Source organism: Lampetra planeri, chromosome 39 (genome assembly GCF_965212315.1).
Source record: "Lampetra planeri chromosome 39, kcLamPlan1.2.h2, whole genome shotgun sequence".
NCBI lineage: Eukaryota > Metazoa > Chordata > Hyperoartia > Petromyzontiformes > Petromyzontidae > Lampetra > Lampetra planeri.
Genome location: NC_136145.1, coordinates 3,479,102 through 3,501,836, shown reverse-complemented (window position 1 = coordinate 3,501,836; position 22,735 = coordinate 3,479,102). Strand labels below are relative to the sequence as shown.

The window sequence follows — 22,735 nt, the reverse complement described above, 5'->3', positions numbered from 1 at the left end:
TTTTATTATTATTATTACGTATATTAATTCACAGATATGTCATGAATGTCATGAATATTTTATTATTATTAATAATAATAATCTTTGTTTAACATTTGTCAAATGGTAATAAGCCCTCTTCCAATATTAGAATGTTAAAATACACACGAGCCTGAAACGTGAGAAGCCGTTGTGTGCGTTCGCGGTGGAAATGCTGCCCCATCCACCACGACAGCCCAGATCTGGTACCCTCACATTTTTTATCTGACTGCCAATCCACACATTACAGCTTTGGTGTACTGTGCTATTAAATACATAGCAGAGGTCGCAACCGGGTACCCGATACCCGTACCCTACCCGATACCCAGCTACCCGTACCCAGCCGGGTACAGGTACGGGTATCCGTTTGCGACCATGGTGCGGCCGGGTACAGGTAAGCCGTGAGTCACTGGTGAGTCACCGTTTGTCACTCATTTCAGGTAGGGTACGGGTAGGGAACGGGTACCCGTATCCGGCCGGGTACGGGTACCCATTTGCGACCCTGGTGCGGCCGGGTACGGGTAAGGAATCAAAACCCGTTTGCGACCTCTGATACATAGTACAGCCCAGATGAGTATGTACGTATGATGAACGTATTAGGCACCGTACGTTGCCAACCAGGCTAATTTCGGGGGTGCGGGACGATCAGATCTGGCACGGTCAGATTTTTGTGCGTTCGAACCCAGTGAAGGATTGCCAAAATTTAGGGAATGACGCTGCTGCACATGATCGCAGGTGGTTATACGATGCTGGTGAATCCTTTCACAGTGATGAATGCTGGCCCTCGTTCTACTTCTGTGCAAGTGTAGAAGAGGATAGAGACTGCATTGAAAAAGAGCCGAATGTTGCATGCACGTTGAGCTTCTTTCGCACCGTACATAGCCAACCGTGCTAATCGGAGGTGTGGGACATTCCCACAAATTAATATCTCAAATCTGGTGTAAATTAAATACAAATTATATACTTTGTTTTGACTTAAAACTTTCGTGACTGCAGGAATTCATATTCTTTGGTTCTTTCGGTAAAGTCATGTAGATAGAAGAAAAATAATAATAAATTAAGTGAATATTAATAATAAACATTAAAATAAAATAATAAACAACAAAAAACCACTAATGTAGACTGTAGCCTGGTTATCAAGTTTGGTGAGTGTACTGAGTGTACTGGCAGTCTATAATGTAGACTGTAGCCTGGTTATTAAGTTTGGTGAGTGTACTGGCAGTCTATAATGTAGACTGTAGCCTGGTTATTAAGTTTGGTGAGTGTACTGGCAGTCTATAATGTAGACTGTAGCCTGGTTTTTAACCTCGGTGAGCGTACTGGCAGTCTATAATGTAGACTGTAGACTGCCAGTACACTCGGTACACTCGCCAAACTTAATAACCAGGCTACAGTCTACATTAGTGGTTTTTTTAATTATTTTTTATTCACTTTATTTTTTATTATTACTTTTCTATCTATGTTACTTTACCAAAAGAACCACAGAATATTTATATACTTTGTGTATTTCAGAACAAAAAAAGGGGGCATTACGTTTGGGTCAGCCCTCGTACAGCTGCTCACTAACGTGTTAGCACATTCAGACTGTATAACTCCAAACAATACAGAGGTTGAAATGTGTGATTATTAAGTTATTTGTCTTGTGCAGTTATTTTTTTACGATAGAATTAACTTTTCGGTTATTGAACAATAGCAACCGTTGATTGATGTGATTGATTTCACCAGAAGAGAGAGAGAGTGAATGTTGAGATGCATTGTGTTTTTTGCAAGGGAGTCCTGAGTTGAATTTGTAAATCCCATTAATTTATCTAGAGATGTTTCCATCTCTCTCGTCCATAGAATCCCCCATTTGTTTATTTCAACGGCTCTCCGTTCAAATAACGGGATCGCCGATAGCCCTGCACACTTTGGTAATTTACATCGAATCGGATTGGAGAGGTGGATCAGTGGCTCAGACAGAGGTCACACAGAGGTCAGTGGCTCAGACAGGTCAGCACTGCTGCGATTCTGTTAGCCACGTGTGATTAAACCAAATTCTCAAGTGTAGTAAGTTGAGGGTCTCGGCTTGGTCAACATTGACTACGCACATTTTTTGTTGGCCAAATTTCAGTTCTGAGCAGTGTAAAATATAGCTTTGACCGTGATGCAACAAACAATGTTATAGCAGGCTTTTGGAAAAGTGTGACCACTGCAGTGTGAACAATAAAAATGTGACTTGTCAGATCATTCGGGAGCAGTCAAGGTGGACCAAATGTCGCACGGCCATTCCAACATGCAAAGTGCACTGATCTGTCGAGATTCGAGGATGGAGTCTCCACTTCGTGACTTAACACCGTGCGCACATTTGCAGTAAATTGGGGAAATAAAGTAAGAATAAAATCACATTCGACTGGCATTACGTTTCTGGGCTAGGAACTGCAGGAATTGCGCGAATTGCTCTGCGTTCGGGCAACCGACAGTTTGCTTCACTACGAGAAGAAGATGAAAATAACTCGCTACGTGGCACATCGCTCACGAGTTGCGCCAAGTCGGCTTGACGTGGCGTGTATTGTGGTAATCATTGCCTTGTTGCTACACGGCTGACATTCATGCCTGCAGTGTGCCCTGTCGGTCCGCTCAAGAAAGGCCACATTAATTCAGAGTGCCCTCGGTTGTCGTGTCGGTCTTCGGCCGCTACGGAAAAATGCGTGGTTTTTTTGACGGACAGAGGGGGTGTGGGGTCAAAAGCCCGTGTTGTGGAAAGCTCAGGCTGGCTTGCGCGCGCTGCCTTCGGAGGCAATCGTTTCCGAAACACGGTCCCTTTGTTCTGCCCCTTCTTAATCCGGTAACGCAATGACAGTTGTAGAGATAAATCCTGTTCAATATTGATCGGCTATCAGCTTGCACAGGTGTTGATTAATAAGCGCGCAGCGCGATTGTTCAATGGATTATTTTCCGGGTCCGCGAGTGGACTGGAGTGGGCGCTCCACCAGCTCGCTCTGGAGCCGCGTGTGGCTCTTTAAGGACTTCTAGATTTGAAGCTTTCGTGACTGCAAGGATTCATATTCTTAGGTTTTTTCGGTAAAGTCACGGAGATTTAAAAAATGTAATTAATAAAAGTAAAATAAAAATAAAATAAAAATCACGACGTTTCGGAGGCAACACAAGCTTCCATCTTCAGGTGGAACCGTCACAGCACGCTTGCTGTATCAAGTAAGAGAAATTCCAAGAAAACAGTCCTTGTATATATACTGGTTGAGGGTGGGAGGAGCCGCACCTAGTTTACACAACAAAGGCTCATTCCTAACAGCGTGCTTCAGCCGCACCGAACCTCACAAAAATAATATTCAGGGCCCACCTTGGCTCCTCCCACCCTCAACCAGTATATATACAAGGACTGTTTTCTTGGAATTCCTCTTACTTGATACAGCTATCGTGCTGTGACGGTTCCACCTGAAGACGGAAGCTTGTGTTGCCTCCGTAACGTCGTGATTTTTATTTTTATTTTACTTTTATTCATTTTAATTTCTTTAAGGACTGCTGCTTCGTGACGTCACTTATTAATGACCGCCCCCTGGCATTCACATTGCATTGCGGCTCTTCAAATGTTGAGGTTTTATTTTTGCTGAATTTGAAAAAAAAATTCTCGTCTTGTTACTTTGATTACCGACCCCTGAGCGAGCCACGGTGAGATGTATTCTGGATTTGGCATGCCAGCTGTGGAATTTTTTCTTGGGGACCCCGAACAGAACAGACCCATCATAGAGGTTTTTGGGGGTTAGATCGCGTAGATATAAATGTGTCGTTAAACCCAGTTAAACCCGCCGCCACCCGGTGCAGCCAAATTAGTAAGGTCTGTCACGTAAACGGAACGTGTCATTTCGTTACTAGTACAGCACACCGGTGTGTTGGAGAGAAAATCTACAACTGAGGGCCAAATAGGACTTTCAAATACTTTATGATGAGACAGACATTAGCATACAATGATTTCTGTGCCTGCAAGAGGCCCTTGCAGTTACATAAGTGACTGAGGGACAGTGCTTAAACTATAAACACAACATTGTTGACTGGTAGATAATATTCCCTTCTACTACCCAATTAATGTAGCTGCAGTCCCATGTGGATATTGCTTGTGGGCCGTTTCGAAATGTTACGCCTCGTGTGGAAATGGGCCGTGTGATTATATGAAGTTGTGGGCCGAGGGTTCATCATCTCTTGCCTAAACTCAGTGGTGAATCACGTTAAGATAATTGTTTTTTTGTTACCCTTTTATCTGGCAACAAAACTGACACTTTTTTTTTGCAAGGAGTCATGTTTGCATTGACCACAATACCTGCGGTCGGAATGCAAACAAAGAACACAACTCATCTCGAACAGTCGTTAACTTAACGCAAACTAAATTATAACTATTTCAACTTTGTTTTATTTTGCCAGGTGTAAGGCCCACTGAGTTGTGTAGCTCTTGTTCAGAAACGACCTGGCCACAAATTACATCTCAAGGAAGTGGCTTATCGTGTGGAAATTTACAGCAGCCAAATCCTCTAAACGCACGTTGATTGTAAATGTGGAGGAAAAATCAAGAGGACCCGGAGAAAAATCCACATGACCACGTGGAGGAAACATGCAAACTCCAAATACGCAAGTGTCAGGGACAGGATAAAACCCACGACTTCCTGTATACCAAGCGAGGTAGTTAACATCTCGCCACCGTGGCACCTATCTTTATAGCTAATTAGAATCATAACCTAGCCACTCGCACTGTGATAATCCCTAACTATTGCTTGGCCTTAATATGGCGTGACCTTAATATCTTAATTACAGCCCCAGTTATAGCCACGCTTTACACTGTCTAAATGAACATGAAATGAATATGAGCTTAACCACTCAATATGAAGGCATACTGACCCATCTGAACAATACTATTAGCCATACCTAATCCTAAACCACCCCCATCAACCGTGACCCCAAAGTATTAATTGTAAATCTAACCCGAAGGCAGCGACGCCCCCTATTCCGCAAGCGAAAGAGTCTTGTGGTCTCACCGGGAGCCGATGTTAAGATTGACAGACCCCATTAGCCTTTGCCCCACGTATATCATCTGTTCACGGAGATCGTAAAACACCGAATAAATGGTTGATTTAGAGACCGACCAATCACGGAGGCTGCACTGGTTTTAGCAAAGAGTGGCTCCACTCCTATGAATCATATCCTAGAATGGAAATGAATATTAAGTACCATTGTGCCTGACTTTATGTAGACAATCAAAGGGGCATTTGAGAGTGTAAACTGATGAAATCCTCCAAGCTCTTACAAACCAAGGTCTAAATACAAAGAAAGAAACACGTTAATTATGATTATCAAAGCCATTTAAAAACAACGCACAGTTAACACAGAAGGTAACGTAGACCTGTTCTTCACCTGAGGACGGCTTCTTGCGTTGTGGCCGAAACGTCGTGAGAATTGTATTTTATTATGTTTTATTTTTATTATTTTATTATTTCCCTTCTACGTGACTTTACCGAAAGAACCAAGAAGGAAACTGTCTTAAGCGGTGATGATTATTATGTGCAGCGGATAATTCACGATGCAACACAATTTTTGTTCCTGGGTACTAAATGTTATTTTTTTTATTGCTTATGCCTACAAAGTATAGAAAATGGCTATTATTCCTCACAAACTTTGCTTTTGTGACCAGGACTTTACGTGAAAGAAATACACATGCACACCACGTTTTTTCATTGAAAATAGGTACATTTAAAAATATCACTGTCCTGGTCACAAGCAAAGTTTGTGGGGAATAATCGCCATTTTCTGTACTTTTGAGGCATAAGCAATTAGGAAATGACACTTACTACCCAGGAACACATTTTTTTTGTTACAGTGTATAATTTATGTTTTACATCCAGGACAGCGTCATCGAGTCTCAAGTCTATTTTTTACGGGTCCTGCTTTGAGATGTGTGGTCATTTGCGTTGGTTAATGAGTGTTTGGCACGTAGGAGGATACGGGGAGAATATCCAGAAAACGCACACGGACCAGGGGATAACATCCGGGAAGCTCTGTACAGATGGCTTCAAGAATCTGTTGTGCTGCCAGCTTCCATCCGACCACCTCGCAGCACAAGCCTAGAACGCCTGGTTTGAACCGGCAGTATGCCATCAGAGTACTATAGCAGGCACAGGCGGCCATACATGTTGCATAAACTATATCAACTAATTCGATTCGTAGACGCAGTGTTTGCGACGTTTGTATCGCGAGTGTGAGAATCGATTTCACTCGGTGGAGTCGTTCTACGCCCCAATCGTTCAACCGAAACCCACAAACTCAAGCCACATTTGGCCAGTGGTAAATGTGACCTCGTGGCAAAACCCACAGACCCTAAGATTGCCATATCAAAGATGACTCTTGAGCAATTCCACATGTATTCATGCACCCCCCCTCCCTCATCCCTCCACCCCTGCTCCACCAGCCTTGAAACGAGATGTATATTCCCCACTCGGTCCGTGCCTTTATAGATCTACGGGCTGAGTTATGGCCCTGGAGGGATGAGCCTTTGAGGATGTGACCAGTGAGCGGGAAGTGAGAGGGAGGACTTTTAAATGAATGCATTAAGGAAAATGTGAATGTTCGTGCCAAATGTCAAGACACACTCGGCGCAATTCTGAGCACAATTTGTTTGATCTACGCTGTGTTGTAACAGCCGAGGCGGAGGTTCTGCGCACTGCGCTGACTCCCAAAATTGCTTGCATCTTCCTTCGCCTGCCGAGTTTCTTCAACATGCAATGATTCATCCCTCCCTCCCTCCCTCCGCCTCCCAGGGATATCGATGGCTTGTCACGAATTTGGGGTCGTGAATTAATTACACGGCCAATTAATTTTTACATTTCATTTTTGCCGCCTTCGTTGCGTTGTTTCTGAGTTCATACATTCGTGTTGGAATTGTTTTTTTCTTGTTCAAATGTAACATGAGAATATAATTAGCGTATGTTTTGCACGAAATGTAAACGCACGATTTTCACATGCACGGTTTTGGAAGCGTGTAACACGAAGGCAGGAATCTAAACTAGATGTTAAAATCGACTTATCGCGGCAATCCCGGGAATTACCCATTCCCGGCCACGGCTAAAATATCAATGGCGAGTTATTATCTGAGCCAGTCCTGGGAAACCCACCACCACCACCACGATCTTCAACTTGTACTGACCAACGAGTTGCAGTCACAGTTTTGTCAAATAGCCCATGAATGAGGTGGAGAAGGCCAGCCCAGCCGCCAGGCTATATTGGAGGGCAGGTAGGGGAGGGGGGTTGGAGGTAGAGGAAATTGGAAAGGTGCATGGTCCCACGTAAACGAAATGTGCCAATTCGTTGCTAGTAACGCAACTCCGGTTGTGTTGGAGAGTAAACCCACGACGTTTACAATTCGAGTACTGTGGTAGTGTCTGCGTTCGTTCACTTTCCGCACTCCCTCCTGGGGCGAGAGGGGGCTTTGGCTAATGATCCTGGGTGTGTTGCCACGTCCCGGCGGACAGAACGACGGGGCAGGGTTTGTAGCGCTCGTAAGTGAGCGGTGCAGGCGCTGTCACGAGCTGCACCTTTTTCTTCTTCTTGTTATTCTGTGTGGGGCGATGAGACAATGCTGCAGGAGGGGGGCAGTTTCGCTTCCTGTCATATTCACCGTGCGTGACGAACCGGGAGAAAAACCTCTGTGAACGTTCGGTGGAGAGGTGGGGTGGTGGGGTGGTTTGAGAGCAGGTGAGTAAACACTGTCGTTTCCTGTGGTGCAAGTGGAGGCGATAAGAGGGGCTCGGCACAGAAATGCCGATGCGGGCCATTCCCAGCACGTGGAACGTGCGGTTTGTTTCGCTTAATTGATGTTCACACCCCAAGGCATTGGGCAATCTATGTGGTAAGAGCTGAGATGTTGGTGTGGGCTGTGATTCAACGAATTTTTGACACTGGGTATGTAAGAATTTGTCAATCCATCCGAAGGTTATATTATCAATGCTTAAGCTCAGGATGCATGCGCCCGTTGAATTTAGCTCGCGGAAGAGTCGATGCTTTTTCATTCGGAGCACATCCATCGTAGAGATGGAGCAATGAAATCCGCTCGTGTGCAGGTGCGAGGTAGATTTTGACATTGCAGGGCCGTGAGACGTGGCGACGACTGGGGGGGGGGGGGGGCAGGCCTTCATCCATCAGTGTATTCATCATTGTTGATAATTAAAATAAAAGATTACATGTATGTCGAGCTCCTTTCGCGCACCGTACGTGCCAACCGTGATTATCGGGAGGTGCAGATGGTTTCGATTTAAAGCTTTCGTGACTGCAGGGATTCATCTTCTTGGTTCTTTCGGTAAAGTCACGTAGAAGGGAAAAAAAAACCCATAAAAAACAATATAATTATTTTATATTATTTTATTATGAACGAAGAAGGTGCAGATGGATTCACATGAACCCTACAGCCACTAGTCGCCACTAAATTCACCGCAATGTTAAAACAATAATGCATGAAAAACCTGTTGTGCAACATTTCACTATCTTCACAGTTTCCCCTCCGAGTTGGACCACAGTGCAATTGGATTGGCTGTCGAGGGCAGGGCAGACGGGGAGTCCTTGGAAGGCGTCACAATTTGTTAAATGAGCGCTTGGGGTTTGTTAGGACACGGGATGTGTGAGCACATTCACGGTACCGTACAACTTGTCAAACGTTAAATTGCAACTGCAATTATTATGAAGCATAAATTGTCAGTGACCATCATCATCGGCAGCCAGTCATGGTCTATGCACTGCTGGAGGGAAGGCTTCTCCAGGCCTTTGTGATCCCTCACGGTGCTACGATATAATGATGAATACAACTGGCACCTGCCTATGAGCTGAGCTCATCAAGGTAATCTTCAACCATCGCCAATCCACTACCTTCTTCAGTACATACTTTACCACACTGGTCAGTGCAGGTTGATAATGGTGGTGATGGTGGGGGTGGAATGGTGGGGGGCGGGGGGCAGGACTGATTCCGATATCACCTGCCGTATGTGTGGTAGCTGTGATCAGAATCGAACTCTGGTCGCTGGGTTCAAAGCAGTGCACTGACCAATGCACCACTGCTCCACTCATTTCTATCTTGTAGCCCATTCTCAATCTACAGCTGGATGAAGGCCTCCCCATGCCACGTAGGAGGGTTGCTTGACCATATTTCACCACACTAGTCAGGTCAGTAGATGGACGGGGTGCACATTACCGGTTCAGATGTCACTGCCGCTGACGTTAGCTGTCGTTGGTTATCGTACTCGGGTCGCCAGGTCCACAGTGTGTCGTACTAAACACGGCACCGCCGCGTCCCCGGTTCTAGATCGTATTTTTCCGTAAGTTATCCCGCAACCGAAGATGTTCATTGTTAATGTTCTCAAGCAAACGGCCGAGCGGGGGCGGTGCGGGGGGGTGGGATTCGAATTGCGCAAGAGGTTTCCAGCTTCGGGAAACCCAAAACCACCGTCCACTCGTCGTCGCCGCTGTGGGCTCTGGTGAGCACAGCTTGTTCACTCGCAAGGGATCAATGCGCGTGCGGTGGTGCGCTGCTTGTTCACGCTGCTGCAGTAGGCGCCAGGTTTACATTTGTTAGCCAGGTGACCGGGCGTCCACTTGCACATACAGCTCTGTTGTCAACGCATTGTTGGACGAGGAACTAACTTCCCAGGCTGTACAGGTCGTGGTGTGGGGGGGAGGGTGAGGGGTTATATTTGGCCATATTTCACCACGCCGCATTGGCGCACGGTTTGCTCGTGTCGGGGATTTTACATTGCGGTCATCGGAGAGGACCCGGACCCTCACACCAACAACTCGGATGACTTCAAAAGCCGATTCTGATCGTCAAGTGTCCGGTGCCCGCGTCGTATTCAAAGCAGGTGGCGCCTTCCCTTGACGCTGTCCAGCCATCTCCGATCTCGTCACGTGCCGCCAAAACACGGGACTTGAGGCCAAGATCTGAGCGGTGCCTGTCTCTGTGACCCTCGCCCCTCGTTCGCCCAGGCCCCATGCTTCTATATTGGCTGCATGTTTTGGAAGTTTTTTTTTTAATGCCATTTCCCTTGTGCGGATTGTTTTTCCACGGTTCCCGTTTACATCTTAGAATTTTTTTTTTCATACGAGCGGGAGGTTTTCCCCGCGGGGCCTTGTTTGTTTTTAACTCTCAGCAGAAGCCAACGGCCTGTGATGGACGTGGTTTATTTTGAGACCTGGCATGGGGTCACTCGACCAAAGACACCGCGGCGCTGCGGTAATTCACCCCCCCCCCGCCGCCGCTCGTGACGGCAAAAGCTTGGGAGAGTAGAACTGATGATGCCGCGCATGTTTTTCTGTTTCGGGAAACCCGTGTCGATCCACTGCTGGATGAATGAAGAACTCTCCGTGCAGTGTCAGTCTTGGGGAGTTGTTTGACCATACTTCGTCACCCTGGTTGGGGTAAGCGGGAAGGGTTAGCGGGGGGTGGGCCCAGGACCTGTTCCTGATATCACTCGCCACTGATGTTTAGCTGTGGCCGGGAATCGAATTCAGTTCGTCGGATTCATGGTGCGTTGTGCTAACCATTGCACCATTACTGCACCTCTGATCCCTGTCGATACGGTGTATTCGTGCAGTATGTGTGCACGTGTGCTTTTGTTCTCAAGACACGTTCCCTAATTATTTACATTGACCATTTATGCCTCAATTGTGAACCCTTAAGCCAAAGAATATTGACTTTGCACATTTGAGATACTTTAAAGATGTGTGTAATCAGTTGTAGATTTACAAAGTAGTTTTTTTACTTCGGCGGAGTATCAACTCCATTGGGACTGTAATTAAGAGATGGAAATAATTTTCCACCTTAATGTATCGTTAAAATCTTGTGACCTAACCCATCTGTATGACGCAGCGTTGGGTGTGATGGCCCTGGCATTGAGACCCTGATGAACATTGTTAATGTGTTGGTATTCATTAGAGAAAATACATTGATTGAGTCTCTTTTTTATTGATGTCGGGATCTCGATTTAGAAATCTTGAAATATCAGGCCAGCTCCCTCCCTACCCCCCTTGGGAGGTTTCTAGATCCGCCTCCACTATATTATAGAAATCTACCTCTCACTTTCAATATATTCACCCAACCATTAGTCTTATCAGTTTGACACGTCGTAGGCTTTTGCGACGCTTATTATGTATAATAAAGGTTTTTTTGGGGGGTTTGATCGCAATTCCGGCAATATCGCAACGATGGTGCTGGATGCGATCACCAGCGAAACTCCACGGTACTAAAATTGATCATGTTGTAGCTTGACTCTCCAACACACCGTCGGCTGAATTAGTAACGAATTGACACGTATTATTTACGTGACAAACCTTAATAATTGGCTGTGTCGGGTGGTGGCGGGTTAACGACACATTTATACTCACGTGATATAACCCCCCCAAAAAAAACCTTCGTTGTGAACATCAGTCTATCAGTTTAACTGTCCATCTCTCAGTCTTTTCAATCTGCTGACCCATCAATCAAACCCCACCCTATCTATCCGACAGTGGTCGCAGACATCCTTACCTCTTACCCTCTTCATGCGGCGCGTGGTGTAACCCCCCCCCCTCCGTCACCCCCACTATAAGACACGGCTCATAAAACAACAGCTAGCAGAGCAGTGTGTATTACTGTGGCCGCGACATTCGTGGCATTCCTGAGTAGATGGTGTGAGACAGCACACACACACACACCACTCTCTCTCATAATAACTGTAGACTCCTCCGAGAAGGGGGTGATGTGTTGTCGGTGGGGGCTGTGAATGAACGCGTCCCAGCAAACGCGTGCTCTTGACGAACGAATGCCGCTCGATTTTAATGTATGAACACAAAGGCGTTCCGCTACGTTTAATAGGCTCGTTCGGGTCATTCTGGCGTTAGGGTCACTAGATAAGGGCTCATTAGGTTGACTCGACTCATTGCGGTCAATTCAGGTGCTAGGGGTCACAAGACAACGTGTCATTGACCTTATTACACTCATTAGGGGCAATTCCTGTGCTAGGGTCACGGAATGAATGGGTGACCAAGCCGCAACCATACCTCATACCCACTGGGGGTGGAACGCTGCATCGATGCATATATAATTAATATTTATACAGTATTGATTCTTAAGCTAATGATACATGATGTGCATCGCGCGAGAAGGAATTGGTGTTTTTCATTTTGTATATGCTGCTTGTAATGAGCTCGCATCCTCCGGGAATAGGTGATGGTGCCACATTCACCCCGAGTCACGAGAATTAATCTCAATCGCCTATTGGGATGAGTTTTGTTCCATCACCGTCAGCCAAAATCACACGTGCCCCACCCCACGGCTCACGAGAGCAAGGGAACGATTGCTTTTACTTTTATGGCACAACACCGGTAGGCATTTGCCCCTGCTATTGCAACCGCTGTATGTATCATCACAAGCGCTCTTAATTTCCTGACTAAGCCGCCAATATGTATTACGTATGTGTAGTGACTGACTCGGAGACACAAAGAGTAGGAGGCACTGTTTATTAACACGGCCTGAGAGTTAACATTTAGTAACTACGGTTCCCAGTCAGGGCAGCTGGCAGACTGCCTGACTGACGACGCCGAGGTGGTGAAGACCCCAGCAGCAGCACGACGGGGGCCCCACTCCACACGACAGCACCGAGCTCCCCTCCCGGGGGGCCCCTTTTATACCGTCAGCGTGGCCTGGCCCCGCCCCCGACCACGCCCCCTTCTGGAACCTACGAGCGGCTTCTCGATGTGACCCTTCCGTGACCTTTCCCCTACATCCCTCTATCTGGTCTATCACGTGGCCTGCTGTCAGTCAGGCCTGCTGTGGCTGCACATCCCCTGCCAGCAGCCAGCGCTGTGCTGTTAAGTGACCGATTCTATGTCACTACATATGTCTGGGGAATTTTATTTGGACCTCTCCACACATTTCAATGAGTAAGGTGTCCTTTGGAAGCTTATGACGGGTAGTTTTATGCGAACCAGGTTAAATCCTGGCCACGAATGGCACGGGTGGCGAGGGATATCTGATCCCGCCCTGGTACCCCTCGCACTGACGGGAGTGGTGAAGTATGGTCAAACAACCCCCGTAACTGACGCACTATGGCAAAGCCTTCATCCAGCAGTGGATGTACATCGATGAACTTATAGTTATATGCAAGGCATGAGCTAATGGGGTAAAACAAAACGTCACGAACCAGACAATTTAAAATCGTAAATAATACAAAGGTTACGGTCAAAACGAAACCATTTTTAAAATAATCGATTACAGTATTGAGTCAAATCACGAACCGCGATCGTGACGCTGTCATCTGCCGTAGGGCGGGCGTCATGGTTAGTACGCTTTCATCCAGCAGTGGATTGAAGAGACGAGAGGGGGTCAAGTACATTAAACACGTGTACTCGCGAGAACACGCGTGTGTGCCTACACGCGCAACGCTAGCAGCGACCGCCGCGGTGAGCACACGCAGAAGTCGTCGGGAATAGCAATGAGGTCTCGGCCGGCTAAGTAAGACGAAGGTGAAGGGAGGAGGAGGAGGGAGCCGTGGGGATTGATCTCAGGGAGTGCGATAACAGGGGGGGCGGGGGCGGGGTGGGATGGTTGGAGGGCTGGTGGTGGGGGCTGGTTGCGGGGAGGGGGTGGTGGTTGGGGGCTTGTGGGGGAGCTGGTTGGGGGGGGCTGGTGGGGGCTGATTGGGGGGTCTGGTTGGGGGAGGCTGGTTGGGGGTGGGGGTGGTGATTGGGGGCTTGTGGGGGGGGCTGGTTGGGGGGGGTTGGGGGGCTGGTGGTGGGGGCTGGTGGGGAGGTTGGTTGGGGGGGAGCTGGTGGGGGCTGGTGGTGGGGGCTGGTGGTGGGGGCTAGTGGTGGGGGCTGGTTGGGGAGGGGGCTGGTGGGGGCTGGTTGGGGGGAGCTAGTGGGGGGGGGGGGTGCGACATCCGTGGCTGTGGATGCTCGCGAGGTGAGGTCAGTCGGACGGCGAAAGAGAGACGTGGGGGGGGGGCTCAGAGGGTTGGGGCGAGGTGAAAATGAGACGCAACTCGACTCCGTAACGCACGCACACACCACCACCGCAGCAGCAGCAGCAGCGCGGGGCGTTTGACGCAAGCCCCCGATGCGGTCCGACCGGTTCTGCGTTTGTACCCCCAGCAGTGTTCGCCTGGGCACACAAAGCTCGCAGTTTAACACAGCAGCGGTGGGGGTAGGTGGGTGGGTGGCGTTGGAAGGGGAGTCTTACAGTAGTTTTCAAGCAGTGGCAATGATTCATCGCCACATGAACATCGATGACTGGTCACGATTTGGGGTGGGGTGGTTGGATGAACTTTTTTTTTCTTATTCAAGAGTCTAGTTGCGTGTGTTTGCCTTGCTTGGAGTGTTTATCGTGTTTTGCTCCGTCTTGTTTTCTCCCAGTTGCCTCCAGGTGCCATCCGCCACGTGATGTGTCGGCATGTGGCAACTCCACCACGCCCAGTGAGCGATTTTGATGAGTTGTCAAGATTTCGTGACCGTCATTTCATTCCAGAATCGTATCTCGTTTGGTGCCGTCTGCAGTTTATCGGCTGTTATTGTTGTCTGTCCACCAGTCATGTCTGGTTCTGTTCCCAGTTGCCTAAACATACTTTAGCAGCTCGTTTTCAGGGGTTTGGCAAAGTCGCTCCACCACAGCGATTCGATGATTCGTCACGATTTGGTCCTCATTATTTGATCCCCAAAATTTTATGTTTTTGTGTTTTTACTATCGCCTTTGGATTGGCTATCGTATGCGTTTTGTCCTCCTTTATTCTGCCCTGTGGCAAGGTAAATTAGCATCGGAATGATTCATACGGTGGTCAAACACACGCTATGTAAGCATTGAACATCATCCCGTGCAGGCCACTACATGAACTTTATAATGAACGATACATTTAATTCTTACGCAGAGCAGGGGAAAGGGTTTGGTAGTGGGGGGATGGGACGTGGGGAGCGCGAAAGCCCCCCTGTCTTCATGTAAATTAGCGTCCCATTTGTTTTAGGCGATTCAAGGAATTGTCATGATTCACTTCACCCACCGATTACCTCTGTGTCATCTCTGTGACAACTTCATTCATCTTGCCGTTCCGTAGTTTGCCGTCTTCGTTACAGTTTTTGTCAGCTCATTAGCCTGCGTGTAACGCGTGTATATAATTAGCATATTAAGCATGAATACATTCCCCAACTGGAATTCAATCAACGTTTCATGAGCCATGTTACTGCTACATGCATAATAATAATTAGAATGTAATTCGCATTAATAATAAATCATCGGTTACCAGACAATGCGTTGCCCGGCTCGCGGGCAACAGCAGAGATACTCTTAGTTCTTTCGGTAAAGTCACGTAGGTAAAAATTAAATTAAAATTAATAAAAAATAAAATCAAGACGTTTCGGAGGCATTTTATTTTTTATTCATTTTAATTTAATTTTTTACCTACGTGACTTTACCGAAAGAACTAAAAGTATGAATCCTTGCAGTCACGAAAGCTTCAAATCTAGAATAGCAGAGATGTTAATCTCGCCGAAATGTTGCAGCGTGTCATTGACTTGACCAAGAGTTTCCTACTTATTTCCACCATTTGATTGCGAAATGACTGTGTACGTAATACATTCGTTAGTTTGCATGCAAATCGTAAATTGAACGTTTCAGACTTAAGCTCGTGGAGCGAACAGAACTTTACAGAGCCCCCCATACAGATCAAGATGATGAACGAGACGGTGCAAAACTGCGTGGATATCGCAGGGCTCTGGATTGCGACATTTCATTCAAATGGCCCGGAGCTAGCTGACTCATTCGGCGCTTCTGCTTGCTGTGTGTGCAGCTTCGGGTCGACAGCAACCGAGCCGTCCCTCCACGCTTTCTTTCTCCCCCCTGTAGCTCTTTACGCACAGCCCACAAGGCGCCACCCCCCTCGGCATAAATCGCCATCCGCTTGAGCAGCTCCTTAGTCCACGTGCATGGCACTGGTGAGAGAGAGAAAGAGAGGTCCCTTTTCAAGTCTTTGACTCGAACAAAGCCTCCGCCAGCTCTCCCTGAGCAGATTGTTGCGCAAATTACATTTTCACAATCTGTGGGACCCCCCCCCCCCGTGACCCCCCCCCCCCCCCGAGCCGTGCCGTTGTTTCTTTGACCCGGCGTTTCATTTCGTCGCTGTCACGGTCAACATTCCCGCTTGGTTGCTTTGAACACCCGTCGGACGATAGTTGTTCATTTCTCCAGTTGGAGCTTCATCGGTAATCGCGCGCGGAAACGAAGAATACAACGGTGAAGAGGTCTGTTTATCGGTTATGCGCCGATTTCGACATTTCTCACGATCAATATATCTAACTGCCCCCCCCATGCGTGAGTGTGCGTGATGGGACGTGCCATGCGGTGACATATCAGCTCTGCAAGCCTGGTGCCCTAGACCTGCTCCTGCTGTACATCTGTGAAAAAGAGCTTTATAGCTGATCGGATTCCTCCAGTATGAATAAATATTCGGATTGCGATGATGGCCACTGCTGACCGATCGCATTTGGGTGCGAAGTGGGGGGGGGGCTTCCTCCAAGATGTCCGGTTTTCTACGAAATCTAAAAAAAACGTACAATAATGCTTGGTATTGGCCAAACATCCCTTGGCTGAAAAATGACGTGTTTAATCACTCCTTTGGGATTACACATACAGCAGCAGCAATATCACCACCTACTGAGAACTGGGCAGGACATTCCTGAAAAGGAGTATTTTGACTGAACGAGGCTTTCCCGAGTAAACACGTGTAAATAAAAAAATAATACATAATGGAGAGGTCACTCATCGAAAACAACGCGTACGAATTGAAATGTTTTTTTTATTCTTACACACACGATTCAATGCGTTTTATGACGCGCATTAGTATCGATCTTAATGAATTGGCACGGCACACGTTTACATCCGTAATCTGGTCAGGTAGCTCAGCGGTTAGCGAGTTAAAAATCCTAATAGGGTTTTTCCCCTTTTTTCTGGCAGCAAAACTGACACCTTTTGCAAGGAATCATGTTTACATTAAGCACAATACTTGCAGTCAAATGCAAACACAAAACAATACTCTGATAATTTATGCATTGTCCTTGAAACTGATTGGTCCACACCAGAGACAGCTTTCTTTAGAGCCTAGTCTCATATGGTGTTCGACCAGATGACGCCGGTAGGGGATTGATACGGCTCATCATCCCTCCCGGGGTTAATAACAATAGAAACGAGCACCACTTCGTGGGAAAATTCAGCAGTGCCGTAGGTATGTGGGATTTCCATCACTGGCTCCAGAGGCTGTAAACAGAAGATGGAGCGCGACCACCCCCATCCATTGCTTATCCGGGCAGAAAATCGCTTTTTGAGTTTTGGAGCCAGATTTCAATTGTACAGCCTTCCCCTGGAGTGTGTTTTTTTTTTTGGTAACACGGAGGATGTCGCGAAGTCTCACGTGCCGTGACTTCGTACAGATGTCAGCTCCCGCTCGGGAGGTGGGGCAAAGTAGCTTTATCAGCAGTGCTTTGTCCTATGGATACACTCGTCCCGTCCCCGCGCGCCATAGGAATGTGGAATTTCCATCACTGGCTCCAGAGGCTGTAAACAAAAGATGGTGCGCGACCACCCCCATCCATTGCTTATCCGGGCCGGAATTCGCTTTTTGAGTTTTCACCCAGATAAAAATTTTACAGCCTTCCCCTGGAGTGTTTTTTTTATTTGTTGGTAACACGGAGGAAGTCACGGAGTGTCACGTGCCGTGACTTCATACAGGTGTCATCTACCGCCCGTGCTGTGGGACGCGGAAGCTTTACGTGCGCGTCGTGAAGAGGCATATGGGGGCTTGAAAACAGCTGCTGCCATCTCCTCCCACACCACCCACCCCGCGCCTCCCTCCATGCTCCAGTGCAACCCATCTCATGCAATGAGCGCTCGAGAGAATTTTTCTAACCGTGTGCGACATCGTGAAGTGAGTTTGTGTGCGCCCGATGGGGTTTTTCGCGAGTTGGCAATAATCGCCGTGTCATTTCGTGAGTTCTCTCGTGCCGCGAAGGGCTTTCGGCAAACGTCTTGGGAAACCCGCGGAAGCCACGGCCGCCGGGTTCGCGTGCAGCACAGAGGAGTTTTATTTTTTATACTCTTAGGTTTTTTCGGTAAAGTCACGCAGGTAAAAAATAAATAATAAAAATAATAAATAGTAGAAATAAAATAATAAAAGGATTTATGATTTATTTCTATCATTTTTTCTATTATTTTTATTATTTATTATTTATAAATAATAAAATTAATAGAAATAAAATAATAAATGGAATTATTGTTTCATTTCTATTATTTTTATTACTTATTTTTTACCTACGTGACTTTACCGAAAAAACCTAAGAGTATGAATCCTTGCAGTCACGAAAGCTTCAAATCTAGAATTTTTTTTACTTTCCCGAATATTTTGTCGTGGTCGTTGCTGCTTCTGCTGCACATTCTCGGTGCAACGGACTTCCATGCACAGTGTACGCGCTTCGAATGAAATGAATGTGTGAAATTGAAAGACTTACATTTTTAAAAAAACTCACCGCTCCAGTTCTGCTCGGTGGTTTGCAAAGGAATGATGTCATTGACTGCAAAGTTCACGGCTGCTGAAATCTCGACGCACCATCGTGATGACAATGGATGGCACGCCTCTGCTTTGAAGTACTGTGAGCAAACCGGATTTGGCTTATGTGGGTTTTTGTCAAGAGCTTGTGACTTGCCACCAGATAAATATTTCAGTGTTAGCTTGGTAGTTAAGATGGTACAGTCATATTTGTTACATGCCTTTTGTATTAAAGGTGTGTATTTGCATTCTACACGTGTGTATGTGTGTGCTGTTGCCAGAATAATAATTAATTTCCGTTTAAACACTTCTGTTTTTAAAATATTATTTCCATTTTATTTAATTCACTTTCTGATATGCGTGTAACGATGCATCAAGCCGTGACAACCCTTTTTTTACTTTCACAGTACAGTACATGCATCAACCTCTGTGTGTTGACTGTCAATTATTAATGCAAATGATATGCTGGTGGAGGAACCAAACAAGCAACTGAAATAAATATAAACATTGCGGTTGAGACGAGACACAAGCTAAATAAATGTTTGGTTAGAATCGTGACCCCTTCCCCCAGAAGCGGATGTTCACAGAATCAGTCACAGGGTGAATCGATACATTTACTGTATGTCGAACTTCTTTCGCACCATACCGCGCTAATCGGAGGTGCGGGGAAGGACCACAAACTAAACGCAAAAAGTGAGTTTTCAATCTCGATTTAATAGTTCGTAGCGCCAGTGGCTTCCAATACAATGCATTCTTACGAACATAACATACATCGTGTACGAGTCTTTTCATATATACGTTGCATAGCAATTGATATCGTGGGTGAGAAAATTATCACATGAATGGCCATTTCACAAAGCCATAATGCTTCTTTTGTAATGGAGACATGGACACGCGCGCGCACACCCGCACACCATAATAGCAAGTTGTATAATAAACACAAAAAATACCATCTGCCACTAATGTCATTGGCATGGTCATGTTCATTGCGCTGGGTGTTGCGGCTGCTGCCTGCAGTCCCATCACTTTGCAGGCAGTGGTTTGGTGGCTCAGGCAAAAATATATCCGTGAAATAATTCGACATCTTTTGAGCTGCATAAAATAATGTGCCACGGTTTTGACTCTTTGGAGATGGCGGTCTTAAGCAAGTCTGCGTGCGTTACACGCGCAGCGCGATGATGTCACACGGCGTGCAAGGCACGATAGGAAGATCAATCCTATGATCGCAATCGCACATTTTGCTGTCTAGAAATCACCTCTTGCGTGTATTAACTACGATACTCTTAATGGATCTCAATGTGCGTTAACTACTTGGCTGTTGGTTGGTTACCTGGTCAGGAGGTGGCAGTACAGAAAGTCGGCTGCTCACCTTGTCTGCATGGACATCTAATTATTCTCCTCCTTATATGTGCAGGTTTATGCATGATTAGTGAGAGTAAAATAATCAATTTTAATCTATAAAAACCCATGTGTACTCTTCTATACCCACTCAGTATCTTGGAACATAACAAGTATACACAGCTGTACCGTACTGATAATGTCTTGCCTGGCATTGAGGCCTTTCTGGATAAATCCACTCAAGATTATTATTTATTGCACGCTAGGGGCATTGAGAGATATTCAGTACTGGTTGTGATGATATTTGGAATGGCCATTTTTGGGCCAATCTCTCCATAAGATCCACCATCAGCGTCTCACAACGTGGTCATTAATTTATCGACCTTGGAGGGATCATGGCCTTCCAACCCAACTCAGGCGTGGAAGTGTGGCAGCCTTTCCTCTTCTCTTTCTAAAAGTTTTTTTTGGCATTTTCCATTGGAGTTTTCTTCAAACCGTGCTGCCCACGTCATGCGTCCGTTTCGCGACACGCAGGGGCCCATTTTATAAACTTTTTACAGAACAGGTCTGTGTCTTTATACTGGGCTTTTGTTTTGTTGCAAAAAATGTTTTTTTAAAAACTGTTACAGAGCAGTGATTCACCCTCACTTCTGAAGCCCCCACTTCAAGTGACCTCTCATCCACATGAGGAGTGCTGGCGGCACTTAACCTCGTGTCCTGCTGTAGAGACGGTTAGTCGCTTGGATGTCAAGACAATACAGTTAAAAAACAAACCTTCATTCGCGGATTTTTCTTTCGTGAAATTAGATTATTCGCGATTTTATATTTGTCCATGGTTTACGTTTCGCGCCTTTTTCTCCTCCAGCTGTTCACGATTTGGCAACATTGTGTCATGGAGAAAGGTTCCTTGTGCAGTTCAGTCATAACAATTCCATTTATTTAGCGGCTTTTCATCAAGGATCCCAACGCGCGCCGTGCAGGACGCAGCAGCAGACACTCGGGAAAAAATAATTATATTACAAATGTATTTTAAGAATCCACTCACTAAGTGGTGCTTTTTGGATTTCGATCGTGGGGTGCAAGCGTCGAGCGAGGAAGTAAGAGTGAGAGTTAAAGACAGAAATAAGTTATGAGTTCAGCTGAAAAAGGAGAGTTGTTGATAGACTAGCTTGTGATAGTGCATCTGCTGACCATCATCATCATCACACCCCCATCATAATCCGAGGTAAATAAAGCTTCCAAATGTACAGTATAATGTATTGGACATCTGTAAAACTACTGGACATCTGTGAAAAATTGCTTCATAGCTCATCGGATTTTCTCCAGGATAAATAAAGACTCCGATTCTGAAGATTCGGGTGTATTTGATTGTCTTCTATTTTTGTTGTATTATTGTACATATTACTAAATAATGTGGATGACATTTTTGCGTACAGGATTAATATTATGAAACATTTTCATTTTCTCCCATATGTCCAAGCGGACACGGGAGCCTATAACCCCATTTTCCCCAGATAAACATTGTCTATTAAATTCGCGAATTCTACTTTCACGCAGATTTTCAAAGAACAGAAACCCTCACGGATTTCGAGGCCTTTCCGTACTTGTCATTCTGAGCTGGAATTTGTGTGACAGGTGAAATACCCAAATTAGGTGTGAAATTAGGTGAAACACCTAACTTTATATGATAGGGCTTTTTTTGTGCAGTCATTAGTGACCGAGCTAAGACCACCAACTCGCTACATTTGAGAGCTCGGTTTAATCCCAGTTGGCTGAAACCCAGATTTAATCCATGGTCTCGGTGGCTTCCAGATCAGTGCTTTGATCCCTGAGCAAACCTGGCTGGATTTTAATAATCATCCGCATCATTAGCCATGATTCGTCCACTGCTGGATAAAGGTCTGCCAAAGCCGTCGTGCGATGCAGCAGTCCACAGAATATAGGGATCCGCACAAAGGGCTTTATTAACAGTTTCCGTGTTTATCTTCTTGGTTCTTTCGGTAAAGTCCCGTAGAAGGGAAATATTAAAATAATAAAAATCAAACATAATAAAATAATTCTCACGACGTTTCGGCCACAACGCAAGCAGCCGTCCTCAGGTGAAGAACAGGTCTGTCGGAAAGACAACGTCTGAATGGCCCATCTGTCGGAAAGACCTGTTCTTCACCTGAGGACGGCTGCTTTAAATCGAAAGTTTCCGTGTTGTTCGCGTTTACCTTGTACGTAATCTGAACTTCTTTCGCACCGTACGTAGCCAACCGTTCCGCCGTCTCTCCCGTTGTCTCTCCCGTACGCTTTCTGTCGCGCAGAGCGAGCAGGAGCAGGCGCGCCCAGCCATGGAGGAGAAAGGCCCACGCGTGGCCGACTACTTCGTGGTGGCCGGCCTGACGGAGGAGTCCAAGCCCCTGGAAGAGGACATGGCGTTCGCCGAGGGGCGGCAGAAGGCGGTGCGGCGGCGCGACCCCATCACGGACGTGGCGGTGGTGTGCCGCTCGCAGGGCGAGGAGCCGCCACAGGGCTACACGTGCATCGAAGTGACCCCGACGAACCTGGATGCCGACCTCAACCACGGCAGCCTCAGCAGCCCCCAGCTCTACCTGTGCTATCGGCGTGGCCGTGACAAGCCGCCGCTCACTGATCTGGGGTAAGGGCACGTGCTCGATCACTCGATTGCTCGTTCGCTCGCTCGCTCGATCACTCGATCGCTCGCTCGCTCGCTCGATCACTCGATTGCTCGTTCGCTCGCTCAGTCAGTACGTCCGTTCGTCTAAGTCCGGCCGGCCGTCGGTTGGTCAGTC

General features: G+C 46.7%; 1 protein-coding gene across 7 annotated transcripts in view; it reads left to right on the top strand.

Annotated features, from left to right (window-relative positions):
• Positions 1 to 22,735, top strand: part of LOC144731505 (C-myc promoter-binding protein-like) — an 87,220-nt gene that overhangs the window by 16,665 nt on the left and 47,820 nt on the right. For 2 of the 7 annotated variants that reach the window (XM_078612607.1, XM_078612606.1), the window contains exons 1-2: positions 14,266 to 14,320; positions 22,247 to 22,581. In XM_078612607.1, the coding sequence (XP_078468733.1) occupies positions 14,276 to 14,320; positions 22,247 to 22,581 (380 nt within the window). In that variant the 5' untranslated portion in view covers positions 14,266 to 14,275. Of the gene's footprint in view, positions 1 to 14,264; positions 14,321 to 16,185; positions 16,303 to 19,556; positions 20,669 to 22,246; positions 22,582 to 22,735 lie in introns of those variants that run through there. The other 5 variants (XM_078612608.1, XM_078612609.1, XM_078612611.1 and 2 more) reach the window with 5 other exon arrangements.